The sequence below is a fragment of the Haliotis cracherodii genome, unplaced genomic scaffold, assembly GCF_022045235.1.
Source record: "Haliotis cracherodii isolate W230 unplaced genomic scaffold, xgHalCrac1.p SCAF_2, whole genome shotgun sequence".
Classification (NCBI taxonomy): Eukaryota; Metazoa; Mollusca; class Gastropoda; order Lepetellida; family Haliotidae; genus Haliotis; species Haliotis cracherodii.
In genome coordinates, this window is record NW_027266275.1 from 81767186 (window position 1) to 81783393 (window position 16208).

At 39.4% G+C, this 16208-nt stretch overlaps 1 protein-coding gene across 3 annotated transcripts in view; it reads right to left on the bottom strand.

Moving 5' to 3' along the window:
• Positions 1-610: 610 nt before the first annotated feature.
• The window catches only part of LOC139468590 (high-affinity choline transporter 1-like), a 115715-nt gene continuing 100117 nt past the window's right edge, over positions 611-16208 (bottom strand). For all 3 annotated transcript variants that reach the window (XM_071250711.1, XM_071250712.1, XM_071250710.1), the window contains exons 7-9: positions 14444-14573; positions 13209-13426; positions 611-9970 (exon numbers count right to left, since the gene is read on the bottom strand). In XM_071250711.1, coding sequence (XP_071106812.1) covers positions 9347-9970; positions 13209-13426; positions 14444-14573 — 972 coding nt within the window. In that variant the 3' untranslated portion in view covers positions 611-9346. The remainder of the gene's footprint in view (positions 9971-13208; positions 13427-14443; positions 14574-16208) is intronic.

A 16208-nucleotide genomic window follows, 5' to 3' on the forward strand; every position in this document is an offset into this window, starting at 1 on the left:
GTTACTGATGGATGATGTTGAATGTTCACTGTGGCTGTTACTGATGGATGATGTTGAATGTGCACTATGGCTTTTACTGATGGATGATGTTGAATGTGCACTGTGGCTGTCACTGATGGATGATGTTGAATGTTCACTATGGCTGTTACTGATGGATGATGTTGAATGTGCACTGTGGCTGTGACTGATGGATGATGTTGAATGTGCACTGTGGCTGTTACTGATGGATGATGTTGAATATGCACTGTGGCTGTTGCTGATGGATGATGTTGAATGTGCACTGTGGCTGTAACTGATGGATGATGTTGAATGTGCACTGTGGCTGTTGCTGATGGATGATGTTGAATGTGCACTGTGGCTGTAACTGATGGATGATGTTGAATGTGCACTGTGGCTGTTGCTGATGGATGATGTTGAATGTGCACTGTGGCTGTAACTGATGGATGATGTTGAATGTGCACTGTGGCTGTTACTGATGGATGATGTTGAATGTGCACTATGGCTGTTACTGACGGATGATATTGCAAGCTTGGACTTTATTAACTCGACCTGAGGAAAGGTCAAGCAGATGTTCTAAAACAAATGAAGAACACTCATATCACATGCCATCTTTTTATTTTATTTTTGATTATCTTTGTCACTACTGTCTGATGAACGTTTGATAAAGCTCTGAGTATATACACAATATACATGGAAAAACATACACTGCACCATGTGCTCACGTCAGAACATCTAGTGTCATGAAACAACTCGAGCTATCCACCATGTTGTATCACTGGGATCACCTTCAGTACTGATTGTTCATATTTTAGAAACTCCATGTTTAGTTTTTTCAAGATGTGCACTGTTATTTGGTGTTTCTGTGACGGTGATAATCATTGAGGAATCATCCTTATTATCAACTGTTCATTTCAAATAATAAAATTCTTACAAAAAGATTTGAAATATGATTAATCAAAAACTATGTGAGGATAGCTAGAGCTGCACCATGACACTTATACACCTGGGATAACCAAATCTTTCTCCTCCGACGCTCCATTTACATTCCCTTGGTTGAATGACTCTAGTTTGGTGGAATATTGTATGCTGAGATATTTCCAAACTTGCTAAAACAAACATACATGTTCATTTAATCAACACATTTAGTAGAGTGGAGCTCAAGATATGTTTTCATGCTTTTGTCTTAATGGAAATCGTGCCACAACAGTTCAAAGCTACATGACTATTTCACTCTGAGTGATTAACAGAAATCAGATTCAAGCCACTGCATCAGTTTCACCCAGGTGTCCACGAACTTGTGGAGGAATCCAGCTCTACCAGTGAACGTTGTCAACATCGTATGTATGTAGAGGACTTCCTCGGGATGTTACACTGACAAACACATCTACTCCTGTACTTCCACTAACCACTATAGGATGATAGGATTGATGCAGTATCACATACTGGGCTTTAATAAACCCCACATTAAAGTGGTGGATATTCCCCAATCCCAAAAAATAATAAATAAAAAACAATTTGATTTGTAAAATTACTCATGGTTCACCATGACAAAAAAAACACTGAAAGTACCCATGTTTTTTTAAATTTCTAATGACAATGTATGAAGTGTACTCCCTTTCCACTGAGAGTATATTCCTAACATATGTCCTCCACGTTCTGCCTTACACCAGGGAGAATTAAATGAAAGTATTTTGTTGGAGGGTAATATATACATATATGTGCTAAATTCAATCCACCAAATAGGACACTTGTCAAGTACAGTTTCAATGTCGCCCATCTGTCCAGAATGTTCCTGACATCAATCCTTATTGGAATTGATGACCTATGGTTGGAACTGATACTTATTGTTTCCTCAACTGCTGTAAAACTACATGATATGAAGTTTTCTTGTCTGTGTTAATGATACTGCAAAAATCTAATGAAAATATGCAATTGAAACCTTCATATTACACGACTCTTCTTGTATACTATGTTGATATCACAGGCATGAGAATTGTGAAACATTGACAAATCACTTGATGACTTTACATAATATGTGATGTGTTTATGGTACTCATTCTGTTTGCCCCTTGGCTAGTCCAAGATGAGAACTATCACCCTATAGCATTCAGCATGTAAAGACCCTCAGATGTTCAACATTCTTACTGGCTTCAACAACTAGGGCTTCCATCAGTAACTAAGGTTATGCATACACTACAAAAAATATTCCACAAAAGCCTCATTCACGCAAAACATGCACTCACACATAAACATAGGTAGCATTTGAGTTGCATGCATTTAATTTTCATGATACTTGCACTGTTTGATTTCAAAATGATAAAAAAAAATTAATTTGATATATGACTTATGAGAACTATTGCAACATATATGGCCTGTATGTCAGGTGCAATTGTAGCCAGCATACTATCAATCCTAACAAGAAATATATTTAACTATATATGTGACAAGCCATTTCCTTCTAAAAACATTTATTCTCAAGACTATTACTACAAAGTACACTACTTGTGTTCCTCTCTCACCCTTGCATACAAGTAAGCACCACACCTGCTGTGAGATGGAAGGTCCTCCAACTGTTAAAACGAACATAACACCATGCCCTTGCCAATGATATTACCAGGGTTTCCCTGGACCAACATTTTCTCATCAAATGTCATTTTCACTGACAATTTCCTAGCTGTCTGACATATGATACAGTGATCTCATCACTGCATCTCTCCAGCTTCATACAGCCAAATGGCCTGTCATCGTAAGTTCAGTGATGGCTATGGCAAACATATAGTGTTAAAGGGGGCTATGTCCTGGGAAAGTTACAGCCCATGCACGTTTTATTCAAGTCTTAAGACAATCTTTGTGAGTTTGGGGACTTATATTTCATGATATTGTTTGATTTAGCAGTTACTTTTGTCCATATCACACAGGCAATCACCAATCCATTGTGATGATGTCACTCTACTGTTGATGAAGTCGATTCTGAGCCAGGAATTCATTAGGAATACAAGATCATTATGCAAAATAATAGATAAATCATAAACCAACCATACATGGACCAACCAAGTTGGAGAAATCACTTGAATCTGTTGATTCCTGAAGGGGCAAGTTGATTCTACTCCTGGGATCAACAGATTCTCAGGATCTCTCCGTTACCTAATTAACAAAAAAACAACATCTTAGAGATCGGAAACAGGAAGTGGGCATGAGACCATGGAGCATAGTCCCCCTTTAATTAGACGAGGCTTTTTAAATTTAGCATCTTGATTTAAACAAGAAATTAATTGACTCTTCCCATTTTTTGTAATGACGCCATGTGCCTGAGATATGCGCTGACAACTTGAACCAATATGAACCTGGTTGTGTTATGAAACTATCTGCCACACCTGACCCACTGTCATAGCCCATTAAGCCTTAAAGACCAACAGAGCACCGATGAAGGCTGTCTACAAACAGAATGAGTAAGATAAACCCCACTTGAACACAGCATGTAACAACAAACAACATCCTTATATAACAACCGGATCACGTAAAAATAACAATTCACATTTTGAATACTATTCTTTCATTTCACATATACATATAAATATTATTCTAAAATACTAGCTGAAATAGACTCATAAAAATGTACATCCCATTTACAAAAACCATGGGTCCACATTGACCACACCAATAAAATCAGTCTCAACATGGAAAATAAATATGAAGAGTTGATAGACTTTGGAATCTGTTTTAGATTGGTTGATACAAGGCTATACCCCCCTGGTTGATACAAGACTATACCTCCCTCACAAGGCCTAATACTTGGACAACACTTTCAGAATTAGTTAGCCTTGTCCTACTACTAATATGAATTGTTTCACTCCACTCCACAGCAATATTTTTTTGAAAAATATTTGTGAATCTGGTAAGGATTTGTTTTGGTTGATATTAGTGGTGGGACAATTTGCATCACTGGATTGCGATATTTTGCTTCCCAATTCAAGTATCGATCACAGTTGTACACTAAGTAAAAAATATTGATTCATACCTTAAATGTTTGCTTCCATGGCTGTTACACCAAACACTAATTAGTAGTAAAAACAAAAATATTTTTATCCATTGCGCCATACATGACACTGCCAACTGTAAATCATCAGTGTGCCAGGTATTTGGCCATCCTGTGTATTAAAAAGATGGCTTACACACCACATATAAGAGCACATAAAAGTATCGTGATATGTATCGGACCGTGAACAAGGTATCGTGATACATATCAGATCGCACAGTTGGTGTATCGTTCCAGCCCTAGTTGATATGGATGAACTGTTTTATTATTCTGATCATGGTTTTGCTTGGCATTTTTTGCAGGAGTGGAGAAAGTAATGAAACCAAAGAACCAGTCATTTATTACAGGGGGTGTGGGTTAGAGGTATTGGATGCACTAATATACTGAAGATAATCACCCTCCCCTTATGCTGGTCATAATTTGGGAGGGGGCACGGGTGGCCCAGCTGTCTATGGTGCCACGATTTGCTGTGCAGAGTTGCGTCTATTGGGCACGCCGGAAACCTATGACTGGGTTCGAATCCCGGTTTGATTATGTTTCTAGGTTTGTCAGTACCATACCCGTGCTCGTGGGTTTCACCGAGGTGGTAAATATTTGAGACCTGCATCACATGAGCTTTCCTCCAACATTAATCTAACACGCTGTGATACAACTGGAATACTGTTAAGCGGTGTTAAACCCAACTCACTCATTCATATTTTTGGATGACCCATGTCCTTATACACTTTTTCTTGACCCTCCCTGAAAAGAGAAAATGCAAAAGCGCTCTATATTTTATTTTAAAATTTCCAAAAAATATTTAGCCTCCCCTAGAGACTTTGATATTTTTTGGCGACCTTCCCTCGATTCCCTGTTGCCTGCCCACCACTGTGATAAATGACTGGTCCCTAATGTGTTTCTGCAAGAATATGAACAGTTCTTTGTCCTTAGGATGAGGTGCTGCACTGCAGGATCATTGACAACTCAACAAACTGCAGCAGTGGCATAGAAGAGAAAGGATAAAGCATATGTAAAGCAACTAAAATACTCAGTTAATTTATTACTCCCTACTTTGGTACTTGTTCAAAAACTTTTGTTTACCTCCCAACTGCAAGGTGACCACACTTTAAAAGTGTGTGATCCATGAAGAAGACACGGCGGTCTCAACACCTAAGGGCTGACCCAGGCCCAGGTCATAACTTACAGAAATAACTAAATTTTCAGTCTCTTATATTTCAAAGAGTATATTCTTATAAATTGTGCAATATTGAGTTTATCTTTATATTGACCAGGAGCCTTGTAATGAGGAGAGCTTTTCATTAATAATATGTTTGAATGTCATTGGAGTATTTCAGAAAAGCGTGGGATGTAAAAGTTCTTCCCTAATTTGTGCTGTAGATAAAAAAAAATTGATTCTTCAAGGGCAAGCTTCCTGAATCCTGATTAAGTTACAATTCATTATCATGTAGATATCACCAGGATCAAGTCTTCCGATTGGAAAAAATGGAAAATATTGACGTCATGAACCTTGGTTTTGCTTCAACGGAAAACTGAATGATGACATGAGAAGAAGAAATAGCATAGTTTGGATTTGAACAATCCATAGTTGTATATTTGTGAGGTAATAATCAGGGCGTGGACTCATTGTGCAGACAAATCAATGCCTGCACCTTTACTTTAATGATTCTACAAAATGTAGCACTAGGATACAACAGTACGCTAGGACTTTGACAAAGTGGGAAATGGGCTGACTCAGCAAATCTTTCTGAATGAACATACAACTCCGTGTGTAAAGCATTCACAACAGGCTGGAATGAAAAGTCAATACTCTAGACACAACTACAGGAATATTGCTTTATACACTTTGTCTTTATAGAGTCTGCACCATGGTTAATGATATGTCTGTTCATGCTATACAGTTAGATGACAATATGCAAAGATACATGTTTTGGGAACTATAACAAGATTCTCCCTAGTTTCATGGATGCTACATTTATTCCACTACATATCAGTTTGTTAGTATCATGAGTGAAACTCAGCCGATCTCAGCACTGTCTGTGAGAGACATTGGAGGGATTATAAGGAAGGAAATGTATGGCTACAAGCTACATGTAACTGTATAGCATGCATCTTGGCATTAGCTTGCTCCACCAAGTTGGCATGAACAGTACACTGCCATCCTAGTCTCTATAACCAGCTAGTTAATGGTGCATCAAGTATATAGAAACATTTGTATTGTCATTTATATGGGCTATACTTCATAAAACAACAAAATACCAAATTGCCTTAATGAACTGCTATGTCGAAAAGATATTCTAAGTTGTTTAGCTTGTTCCCATTATTACTTTCATGAATAAAACTTTTTGAAGTTTACTGACACACTGAAAACTCATAATCAGCAAAGATTGTTTTTGTGCCAAACACACTGAATGAGATTCGAACCCGTACAACAACATTGTTACGTTCGATTATTTCATGCTTGAATACCCAGAACAACTTAATTTGATAATTGTGTCCATTTTGCCAAATATTACAAAACATAAAAAATGTGTTTTCAAGGTGTTTCGGTATATATACACACGCTCATGCTAAACATGACTTTTTAAATTCAATTTTATGTTTGACAACAAAAGACAATACAAACATAAAGATATAACATTATATCTAAATTTATGGTATGCATGGTTGTGACAGTTCATAAGCTTTAAAGATGAGTCTCCACTGTTTGTTCTAGAGAATGAATAAATGAATATTGTTTTAAGCTGCATCAGCAATTTTCCAGCCATCTGTGTTGGGACTTGTTCTTGTAAATCAAATCGTGAAAACAATTCATGAATTTGAATGTACTACACACCAATGAAAATTTCATTATGACATGACTGTTAAATGCACTAGCTGCAACTTTTAACCTTAGATGCCCATGTGGCACATAACGACAACTCCAGGACAGCTATGTTGATTGTCAGCTACCATCATATTAATCACCATCACAACATATATGTACTCTACAATGAGTGAGGTGTGCTGTAACAATATCTGTACCCTGTCCAAGAGCACTCTGTTCACACACACAAACATACAGAATCACAGTTTCTTAGCAAATCTAAATGCAACTATATGTCTCTAACTCTTGTACATGTGCAGTTTACACAAGGTGAAAAATACATGGCTTCTATGTCTATTGTTATCACTGCATAAAACATGTAGTCCTGTATACAAGTAATATATATCATGGGAAACCTTGACATTGGTGAAAAGCATTCTACTGTATTCTTCTAGTGCTATTGGCTAGGTGTGTATCTCAGGGTTTGTCGGGAGTTCAATTCCCACATCACCACGACCATCTTGCCACTGCAGTATGTTCATACACTTATCCTTTAACATGGAACGCCCTTCACTCTGCTGACGTCTGTAGAAGTTGGAGAAGTTTGGTCTGTGTCCTTCTCTGTGAGAGAAAAGGTGTCTCATTCATTGGGAATATACGATCCATATATCCTTCAAGGAACTCTTGAATTTCATGAAAAGCCTATGAACTTGTGACACCATAATGTTCTTTAAAGAATCTTTGATCTTGTGATACCATCATATTCTTTAAAGAATCCTTTATCTTGTGATACCTGTTTTCTTTGAAGAAACTTTGATCATGTGGAACCGTCATATTCTTTAAATAATCCTTCAAGGAACTCTTGAATATTATGAAAAGCCTACAAACTTGTGATACCATCATATTCTTTAAAGAATCTTTGATCTTGTGATACCATCATATTCTTTAAAGAATCTTTGATCTTGTGATACCATCATATTCTTTAAAGAATCCTTGATCTTGTGGTACATCCATTTCCTTTGAAGAAACTTTGATCTTGTGGTATCTCCATATTCACTGAAGAAAGTTGCAATACCATCACATTCCATGTCAAAGAGAAAATGTTTTTTGTTTACACTTCTAAAAAGCTCTCTTGTGGTTCCTTGACATTATGTGTGCACTAGAAGATGTGTTGGTACCTCTATGTTTCCCCAGGATCAAATAACCATGTGTTACATTCATATTCTTTGGAGCAAGCATAATCTGATCGACCAGTACATTGCCATGTGTCGCCTCCAACTTCCGTGGAGCAACCATGATCTCACGGACGATCACAGTCAAAGTGTAACATGTTTTGGAACAAGCAGGATCCTGTAAACCATCTAATTCCAAGTGAAATAAGGAATGCGAGCAAGCATGATCTGTTTCTCTCGTTCATTGACACATCTTCACATAAACAAGTCCATATAAACTACATGGTGTTGTTGTACCTCTTCCTTAGGGGTCAATAATCCTTTGATTACATATTGAATCAAGGAGCACCGCAACAAGTCTCAGGATTGATAGGATGCAGATGATTCTCCTCACATTTCCACTGCATACCTTGCAACATCGTCCTGATTATGGTGTAAACCTATGTATCAATCTAGATCTGTAATCCAGGTTCCCTTCAATCATATACAGACAACATGGAGTGAGGTTGATACAGTGTATACGAACACCTGGTGTCATCACAGAGTTTCTGCAATCCATTCAAGTTTCAGAGTTATTTTGCCTTATAGGCTTCAAAAAATTAAAGAATTGGTTCTCGGGCAATAACTATTAAAAATATAGTGCAGGCAGGCATTTTTTAATATTTTTTTTGCTTGTTCAAACTAGTATGTAACCAAATAAACAGATGTGTACCATCAACCTAGGAAAAGGCCTCCCTACATAAACAAGCACACAAACTCCTATTGCCGCCATGACCAAAAAATGAGATGCGCAGTAAAGCAGTGTGCAAATAAAGGGAAGTAACTGCATGCTGTATTGGATTGAATTGTTTTTAAGTATTATGATTTTTGTAATTTTTAAAAAATGGAAATAAAATGAAACATGCGGTGGACTTTATGATGATGTGGGCGGTGCCTGAGAACCAAGGCTTTTATTTTTTTTAGCCTTACACCCAATGGAATGTGTTTCGGCAGATTATCAAGGCTGGCTATTCTCTGGCACTGATGTTTGCTACAAAGTCGCGACAACTCACTCCAGTGCCTTCCATACAGAAACAGAATGTGTGTTGTCTCCCGTCAGTCCCAGTGGCCGTAAATGCTGCAAACACTGACAGGAGAATCTCTTTCAACATGGCTACTGACAATAAGATACAGGATTACTTTGCTTTGATCCAAAATCTTCAATGTCAGTCATGCCAACAATTATATCACTGTCCACCTATCTGGGTAAGCTACAGTGTATACCCAGTATCTGATAAACTACATGATGATGTTCGCATAGGATGAGATCTCCAGAGTACACAGTGTCCTAGCATATTACTTTCCCAGCAGATTCGGTGGGGATGAATGTATCACATCCGATTTATCCTCTTCAACTCTTAGATCTTCATGAGAGATTTTTAGGGCCGGGTTAATTTTGCCATTGATGTCTTTGTAAGAATCTATGATTGATGTCATTTCATCAGGAGCTATGCGAGCTGCTAGGGCAATACTTTCATCAGGTATATTTACAATACACATGAATACATCGTATCTTCGTGGGAAGATGCCAGTCTCAAATGCATACTTGAGGGGGTATGAGACTCCCACTATTGTACATAAGGTAATGAGCATGGATAGAGTCTTGAAGGGGAACAGTTGCACATTGTCCACATAGTCAAAGCCAGGGTATTTGATAATGGGTGGTACTCCGATGGCTATCTCGCCCCCAGCAAGACGGAAGAACAGGCCCAGGATGTAGCCTGCGAGGGAGCCGTACGTGTTGCTGAACTTGACGTATATGACGCAGATGAGTTGGGGGAAGAGGACGACGTAGACAAGGTCGGCACAGAGGTACCACAGTTCATAGATGGAGGTGACCATGATGGCCATGACTGTGGCCATTATTCCCACGCCAAAGATGGCCAATCTCATCACCCACAGGATCTCCTTTTCAGAAGCCTGGAAGACAGAAGTATCAAGATGAAACATGGCACAGTAGAGGAAACATGGCACAATAGAGGAAATTCATAAGGTAGGAATATTGTTATGCTGCTCAATATGAGAATACAAAAATAAATCCTAAGTAAATTGGTAAAACAATAGTTTGATACGGAAGCTGTTTAAAAGTTTGAAAAATAGTGTCATAGCACTGTAGCTCACCTGGATGGTGAAGACAGACACTTAAGAAAGGTTCTGTTAGCATTGATGTTCAAAAGATTTCTGTAGAAATACTGAGGACAAAAAACTGTAATAAAATCTAATGATTTGAAAAAACACCATAAGGAACATACCCGTTGAACCCCATTACTAACAACACATCTACCAAATTTCTTTATATTTTGAAAAAAATTGACCGAGTAATGGTAATATATAACTTTTTCAATATTCCCTCGATAGTACAACCTTTTGGGTGCGGATGCCATGGTGACAGGAATAACAGGGGGTGTAAATAGCCACAACATATATAGCACTGCCATTATTATTTTCCAATCGGAATTTTGTAAATTTTACTTTAAATTGTACATTTATATACTTATCTTATCTCACACTATGCATTTGTTCCTTCTTTTTTCAATCCTTTTGTAAATTTTACTTTAAATTGTACATTTATATACTTATCTTATCTCACACAATGCATTTGTTCCTCCTTCTTTCAATCCTTATGTGGAAATGTGCTTGAACAAAGTTTCCAGCTTCGGAACACATTTCGCCCAAACACATACCAGTTTCACCATGGTCATCACCCCCCAAAATGGGCCAAGCACTGTAACCCTGTGAGTTGTGGGCATACATGACCTGATCACCTGACTAGCCTGCCACATCATTCACTTCTAAGAGTTGACTGGCTACAGTATTTGTGATGCGGGGATCGTCAGGATATGGCTTGTCAGATAGGATAAGTATATAAATATACAATCTAATGTAAAATATACAAATTTTTAAACCTATCTCACACTATGCATTTATCCCACAGTTGGACTGTGGAGTGCAGATACCCTAGCCTGTAGAGACTACAACAGTGAGACACACACGAGGAAGCTGGCGCTAAACAGTGATACAAACAAAAAGAATCCATAACACTGCCTAGAGTTGCAAGACAATAACTCGTGAGTGAGTAAAAATCCCATAACAGGTGATGTGAGCCCTTTATGCTAATGGGATGTAAATATGACATCAGGTATAACATGTTTTCACGTTGGACATTATTACACGAATGGCCGCGTAGCTTGAATAGATCAATGAGCTCTGCCCAGTGGGACACTGCCAGAATGACCACCTTTGAGGTTATCATTATGGAGTCGCTTTTCTTCGACGGACCAGCACCCTGCCACCTGTAGTTCATGGAAGTGCGCTCCCTAGCCCATGGTTGAGTTGTCACCGAAGAGGTGTTGGCTCAGGAACATCCGCAAAGAGACTCCTGCAAACATCGCCAGCCAATACTGAAGATGCGTATGCAGAGAGATTGGTAGGGAGATTGGGACCAAGTAATTGTCACTCTGGAGGTAATGCTTCAGGAAACTCTGGATTGGTGGAAGCTGAAGTTGACTCTGTGTGACTGCTTGTGCCGACATTAGGACGCCTAGTAGCTGTTGCCATTTGCGTAGAGGTAGGGGCTAGGGGTCATTTTCAGTAATCCCAGAGCAGATGCGAGTCACTTAGAGATGAGTTGCCTGGCTTGGAATGCATGTTGTCTGTGATGACCCTGACCTCAGCCATGAAAAGAACTGTGAATGAATGAATTGTGGTCGATGTCGCTCTTCCTTTGTTGTGCTGTTTTTGAAGCCAGAGGTGGTCCACGGATACCTGGAGATGTGTGTCCCGAGGAACATCCTGGGAGACGTCCGGAATCCTTTTGGCAAAGAGGTACCAGGTAAACTATGGAAGTTGGTATAAGCGTGCCTTGAAGTGGTTGTCCCAATGACTGGCGGAGAGCTGTGATTTTACCAGCATGGTGCGAGATGAGATCCATGATACCCCAAAACTTCTCTTGAATCAGCATAACAGAACTGCTAATACAAAGCAAGATCAGAAGACACGTCAGCAGGAGACAATCCAAGAGTGCCAGTATTGTCTAATTTGAACTGAGGAGTTGAAGATGATCTCATAAACGTCAGAACATAGCGAAAGTCTTGTCCAAATTACTGGTGGCAGCAGGCAGAAAAGGGTCTGGGAGCCAGCAATATGGCAGAGGAACCGGCGTTGGGTATGACAAAACATGCAGTACTGCGCTGTAACTGAAGTCGATCCACAATCCAAGGAAGGATAACCGCTGGATCGACATTGACTAAGCTCCCCGTAAAGCAGGTGGGGGAAGTCGGTACACCAGTGGAGGAAGGTCGTCTACAATTTAGACAACCCAGGCGTTTAGCATGTTCTGTACCCATCCTCTCTTCAAGTTAGAGTTGTAAATGTTTATACAAATGAGGACGTAGAAAAGCAAAAAAATATGTATTCTCTAAAACTCAAAACACGTCTCCACAGTGTGGCGATGAGAAAGAGCATGATGCAGCCGGGGTAGTCAGGTGATCACGTTGTGTAAGGTCACAACATGTTGTGTAAGATTATAGTGCGTAACCCATTTGTTGGGGCGGTGACCATGGTGATATAGAAACATGTTCAGGTGAAATGTTTTAAGAAGCTGAAAACTTTCTTCAGGCACGTTTCCACATAAGGATCGAAAGAAGAAGGATGAAATGCATAGTGTGAGATAGGAAAGTTTAAAGATTCATGTCTATGTTAATTTCACTTGCTCATACCCTTTGAATTGAAATTTTCTTGTACAGTTAACTACAGTTATAACGAACCCATACGGATCTCTAATTTTAGTTTGTTATAACCATAGTTACAGCATATATACAGCAAATGGCTGGGACCAAAAAATAAATTTGTTATATCCGTCAGTTCGTTATAAATGTAGTTTACTGTATTTCATCTCATTTTATATATCAGTGATACTGTTCATTTCCAGAGTAAAAATACCATGATTAAAGCTGGTCTTTATTGATATTTACTGTTTTTGTTGGATGTGACGGATATCTTACTGCTTTACCCTCACCAAAACTTATTTATGACTGTTTTATGTGGGTAGTTTTTATTTACAGTAATTTTCACAAAAAAGCATTTATGTTTAATTGGAAGCCTAGTCTCTCTGACAACTTTATTTTATGTACGCTATTGGCTGTCCCACTGCACTGACCTTCTGTCGGAAGATACACTTGTAGATGTTCCTGGAGAACATGGAGCTTGCTGACAAGATGGAGGAGTCTGCGGACGACATGACGGCGGCGGACACCGCACCCAGACCCACAAACGACACAAAGTCCGGGCACAGGAACTGCAGGCACATTGGGAGGATCAGGTTTAGACGCTCAGAGGGGATAGGAATAGGGCCATCGTAAGATGTCTGGTTCCAGTCTGAAAAAACAAAAGCTGGCTGTTAAAATATTTCCAATCCAAACACAACATGCAGAGATGGAGAAACTGAACTCAGCTTTGTGAAACAAGAAAGGAAAGGGAAATTTATCTTCCTTCATGTTGTTGGATGCCTGTCATTGCGTAGATCCATGCTTATAATGTCAATCACAGGATTGTCTGTTCCAGACAGAACACTGTCATATAACTTGAATTTTGCAGAGTGTGGCATTAAACAGCAAACAAACAATAATATTGAAGACTTGGACATGATATCTGTTAAGAGCCTATTTTGCACTGTATATATATATATATATATATATATATATATATATATATATATATATTCAATTTCATCTAATCAACTTAATTATGGAATTATACATACAGTGACATGGTTCCACATAGTTCAACTAAATATTTGTCTTCACAAATGAAATGTCTGAGACATAGAGAAGATCACCTGAGTGTCTTTTTATATCAAATATATCAACATGAGCTGTAAAAACTTCAAACTTTAAGACTTGCTGATATCAAAAGGTGACTATGTTTGTTGTAAGAGGCGACTATGTTTGTCATAAGAGGCAACTATGGTTGTCGTAAGAGGCGACTATGTTTGTCGTAAGAGGCGACTAATGTAATTGGATGGTCAGACTCGCTGACTTGGTTGATGCATGTCATCGTATCCCAAATAGCATGGATTGATGCTCATGATGTCAATCACTGGATTGTCTGGTCAAGATTCGATTTTATACAGACTGCTGCCATATAGCCGGACTATTCCTGAGTTGCATTAAACAACAGACAAACAAACAAACAAACAAACGATAACAAATGACACTCAGGTAAGATTCCATTGACCACTCAAGATCATTCCTCCATCCTGGAAACAGTAATAGCTAATGTCTTCAGTGTACAAAGTACAGATAGCAAGCTTCAGTGGCAGAGGGATCAGTGATGTCATTTGATTGTGACTTCATGGTCACCGATGGCGTCTGATATTGTCCTGTACAGACTTACCGGTAGAAGCTGCGACTGCTCCAAACAGCACTGCAGGGAGCGCCATGATGATACAGCCAAAAGCAGCAATGTAGGACAAGATCTGGGCCTTGAAGGCCGACTTGGAGGACAGCACTCGCTGGAAGTACACCTGCAGCACAGACATCATCACGCATAACTCCTACTACATCATCACTACTACATCATCACTAAGTAACTACATCATCACTACTACATCATCACTACTACATACTACATCATCACTACTACATCATCACTACTACATCATCACTACTACATCATCACTACTACACCATCACTACTACATCATCACTACTACACCATCACTACTACACCATCACTACTACACCATCACTACTACATCATCACTACTACATCATCACTACTACATCATCACTACTACATCATCACTACTACACCATCACTACTACATCATCACTACTACATCATCACTACTACACCATCACTACTACATCATCACTACTACACCATCACTACTACATCATCACTACTACATCATCAAGCTTCACTACTACTGGAATATTGCTGACTACAACATAGTCAACAAACAAAGCATGGCGGAACATATTGTTCACTCATGTTAGGGCCTAGGTGCTGTTCTTGGAGTAACATATTTTATCTTACCTCCACGTCAAAATGTTGAGATCTGATTGGTTCACATGATCTTGATAAAATACTATGTATCCCAACTTGAGGGAAATAAATTTCTGAACAGGAAAATTAATCCCTTATACGCCAACACAAAGAAAACAGACTGCAAGTGGATTTCTGAGCGGGAGACAAAACAAATAGCTTCACATTGCTTAAGAGTCAATGAAAGTCACGTGAAGGCCCAGATGCAGTGTTAGGAGTAACATATTCTATGCCCATGGGAAGGCCCAGATGCAGTGTTAGGAGTAACATATTCTATGCCCATGGGAAGGCCCAGATGCAGTGCTAGGAGTAACATATTCTATGCCCATGGGAAGGCCCAGATGCAGTGCTAGGAGTAACATGTTCTATGCCCATGGGAAGGCCCAGATGCAGTGCTAGGAGTAACATATTCTATGCCCATGGGAAGGCCCAGATGCAGTGTCAGAGTAACATATTCTATGCCCATGGGAAGGCCCAGATGCAGTGCTAGGAGTAACACATTCTATGCCCATAGGAAGGCCCAGATGCAGTGCTAGGAATTACACATTCTATGCCCATGGGAAGGCCCAGATGCAGTTCTAGGAGTAACATGTTCTATGCCCATGGGAAGGCCCAGATGCAGTGCTAGGAGTAACATGTTCTATGCCCATGTGAAGGCCCAGATGCAGTGTTAGGAGTAACATATTCTATGCCCATGGGAAGACCCAGATGCAGTGTTAGGAGTAACACATTCTATGCCCATGGGAAGGCCCAGATGCAGTGCTAGGAATAACACATTCTATGCCCATGGGAAGGCCCAGATGCAGTGCTAGGAGTAACATATTCTATGCCCATGGGAAGGCCCAGATGCAGTGCTAGGAGTAACATGTTCTATGCCCATGGGAAGGCCCAGATGCAGTGCTAGGAGTAACATATTCTATGCCCATGGGAAGGCCCAGATGCAGTGCTAGGAGTAACATATTCTATGCCCATGGGAAGGCCCAGATGCAGTGCTAGGAGTAACATATTCTATGCCCATGGGAAGGCCAAGATGCAGTGCTAGGAATAACATATTCTATGCCCATGTGAAGGCCCAGATGCAGTGCTAGGAATAACACATTCTATGCCCAGA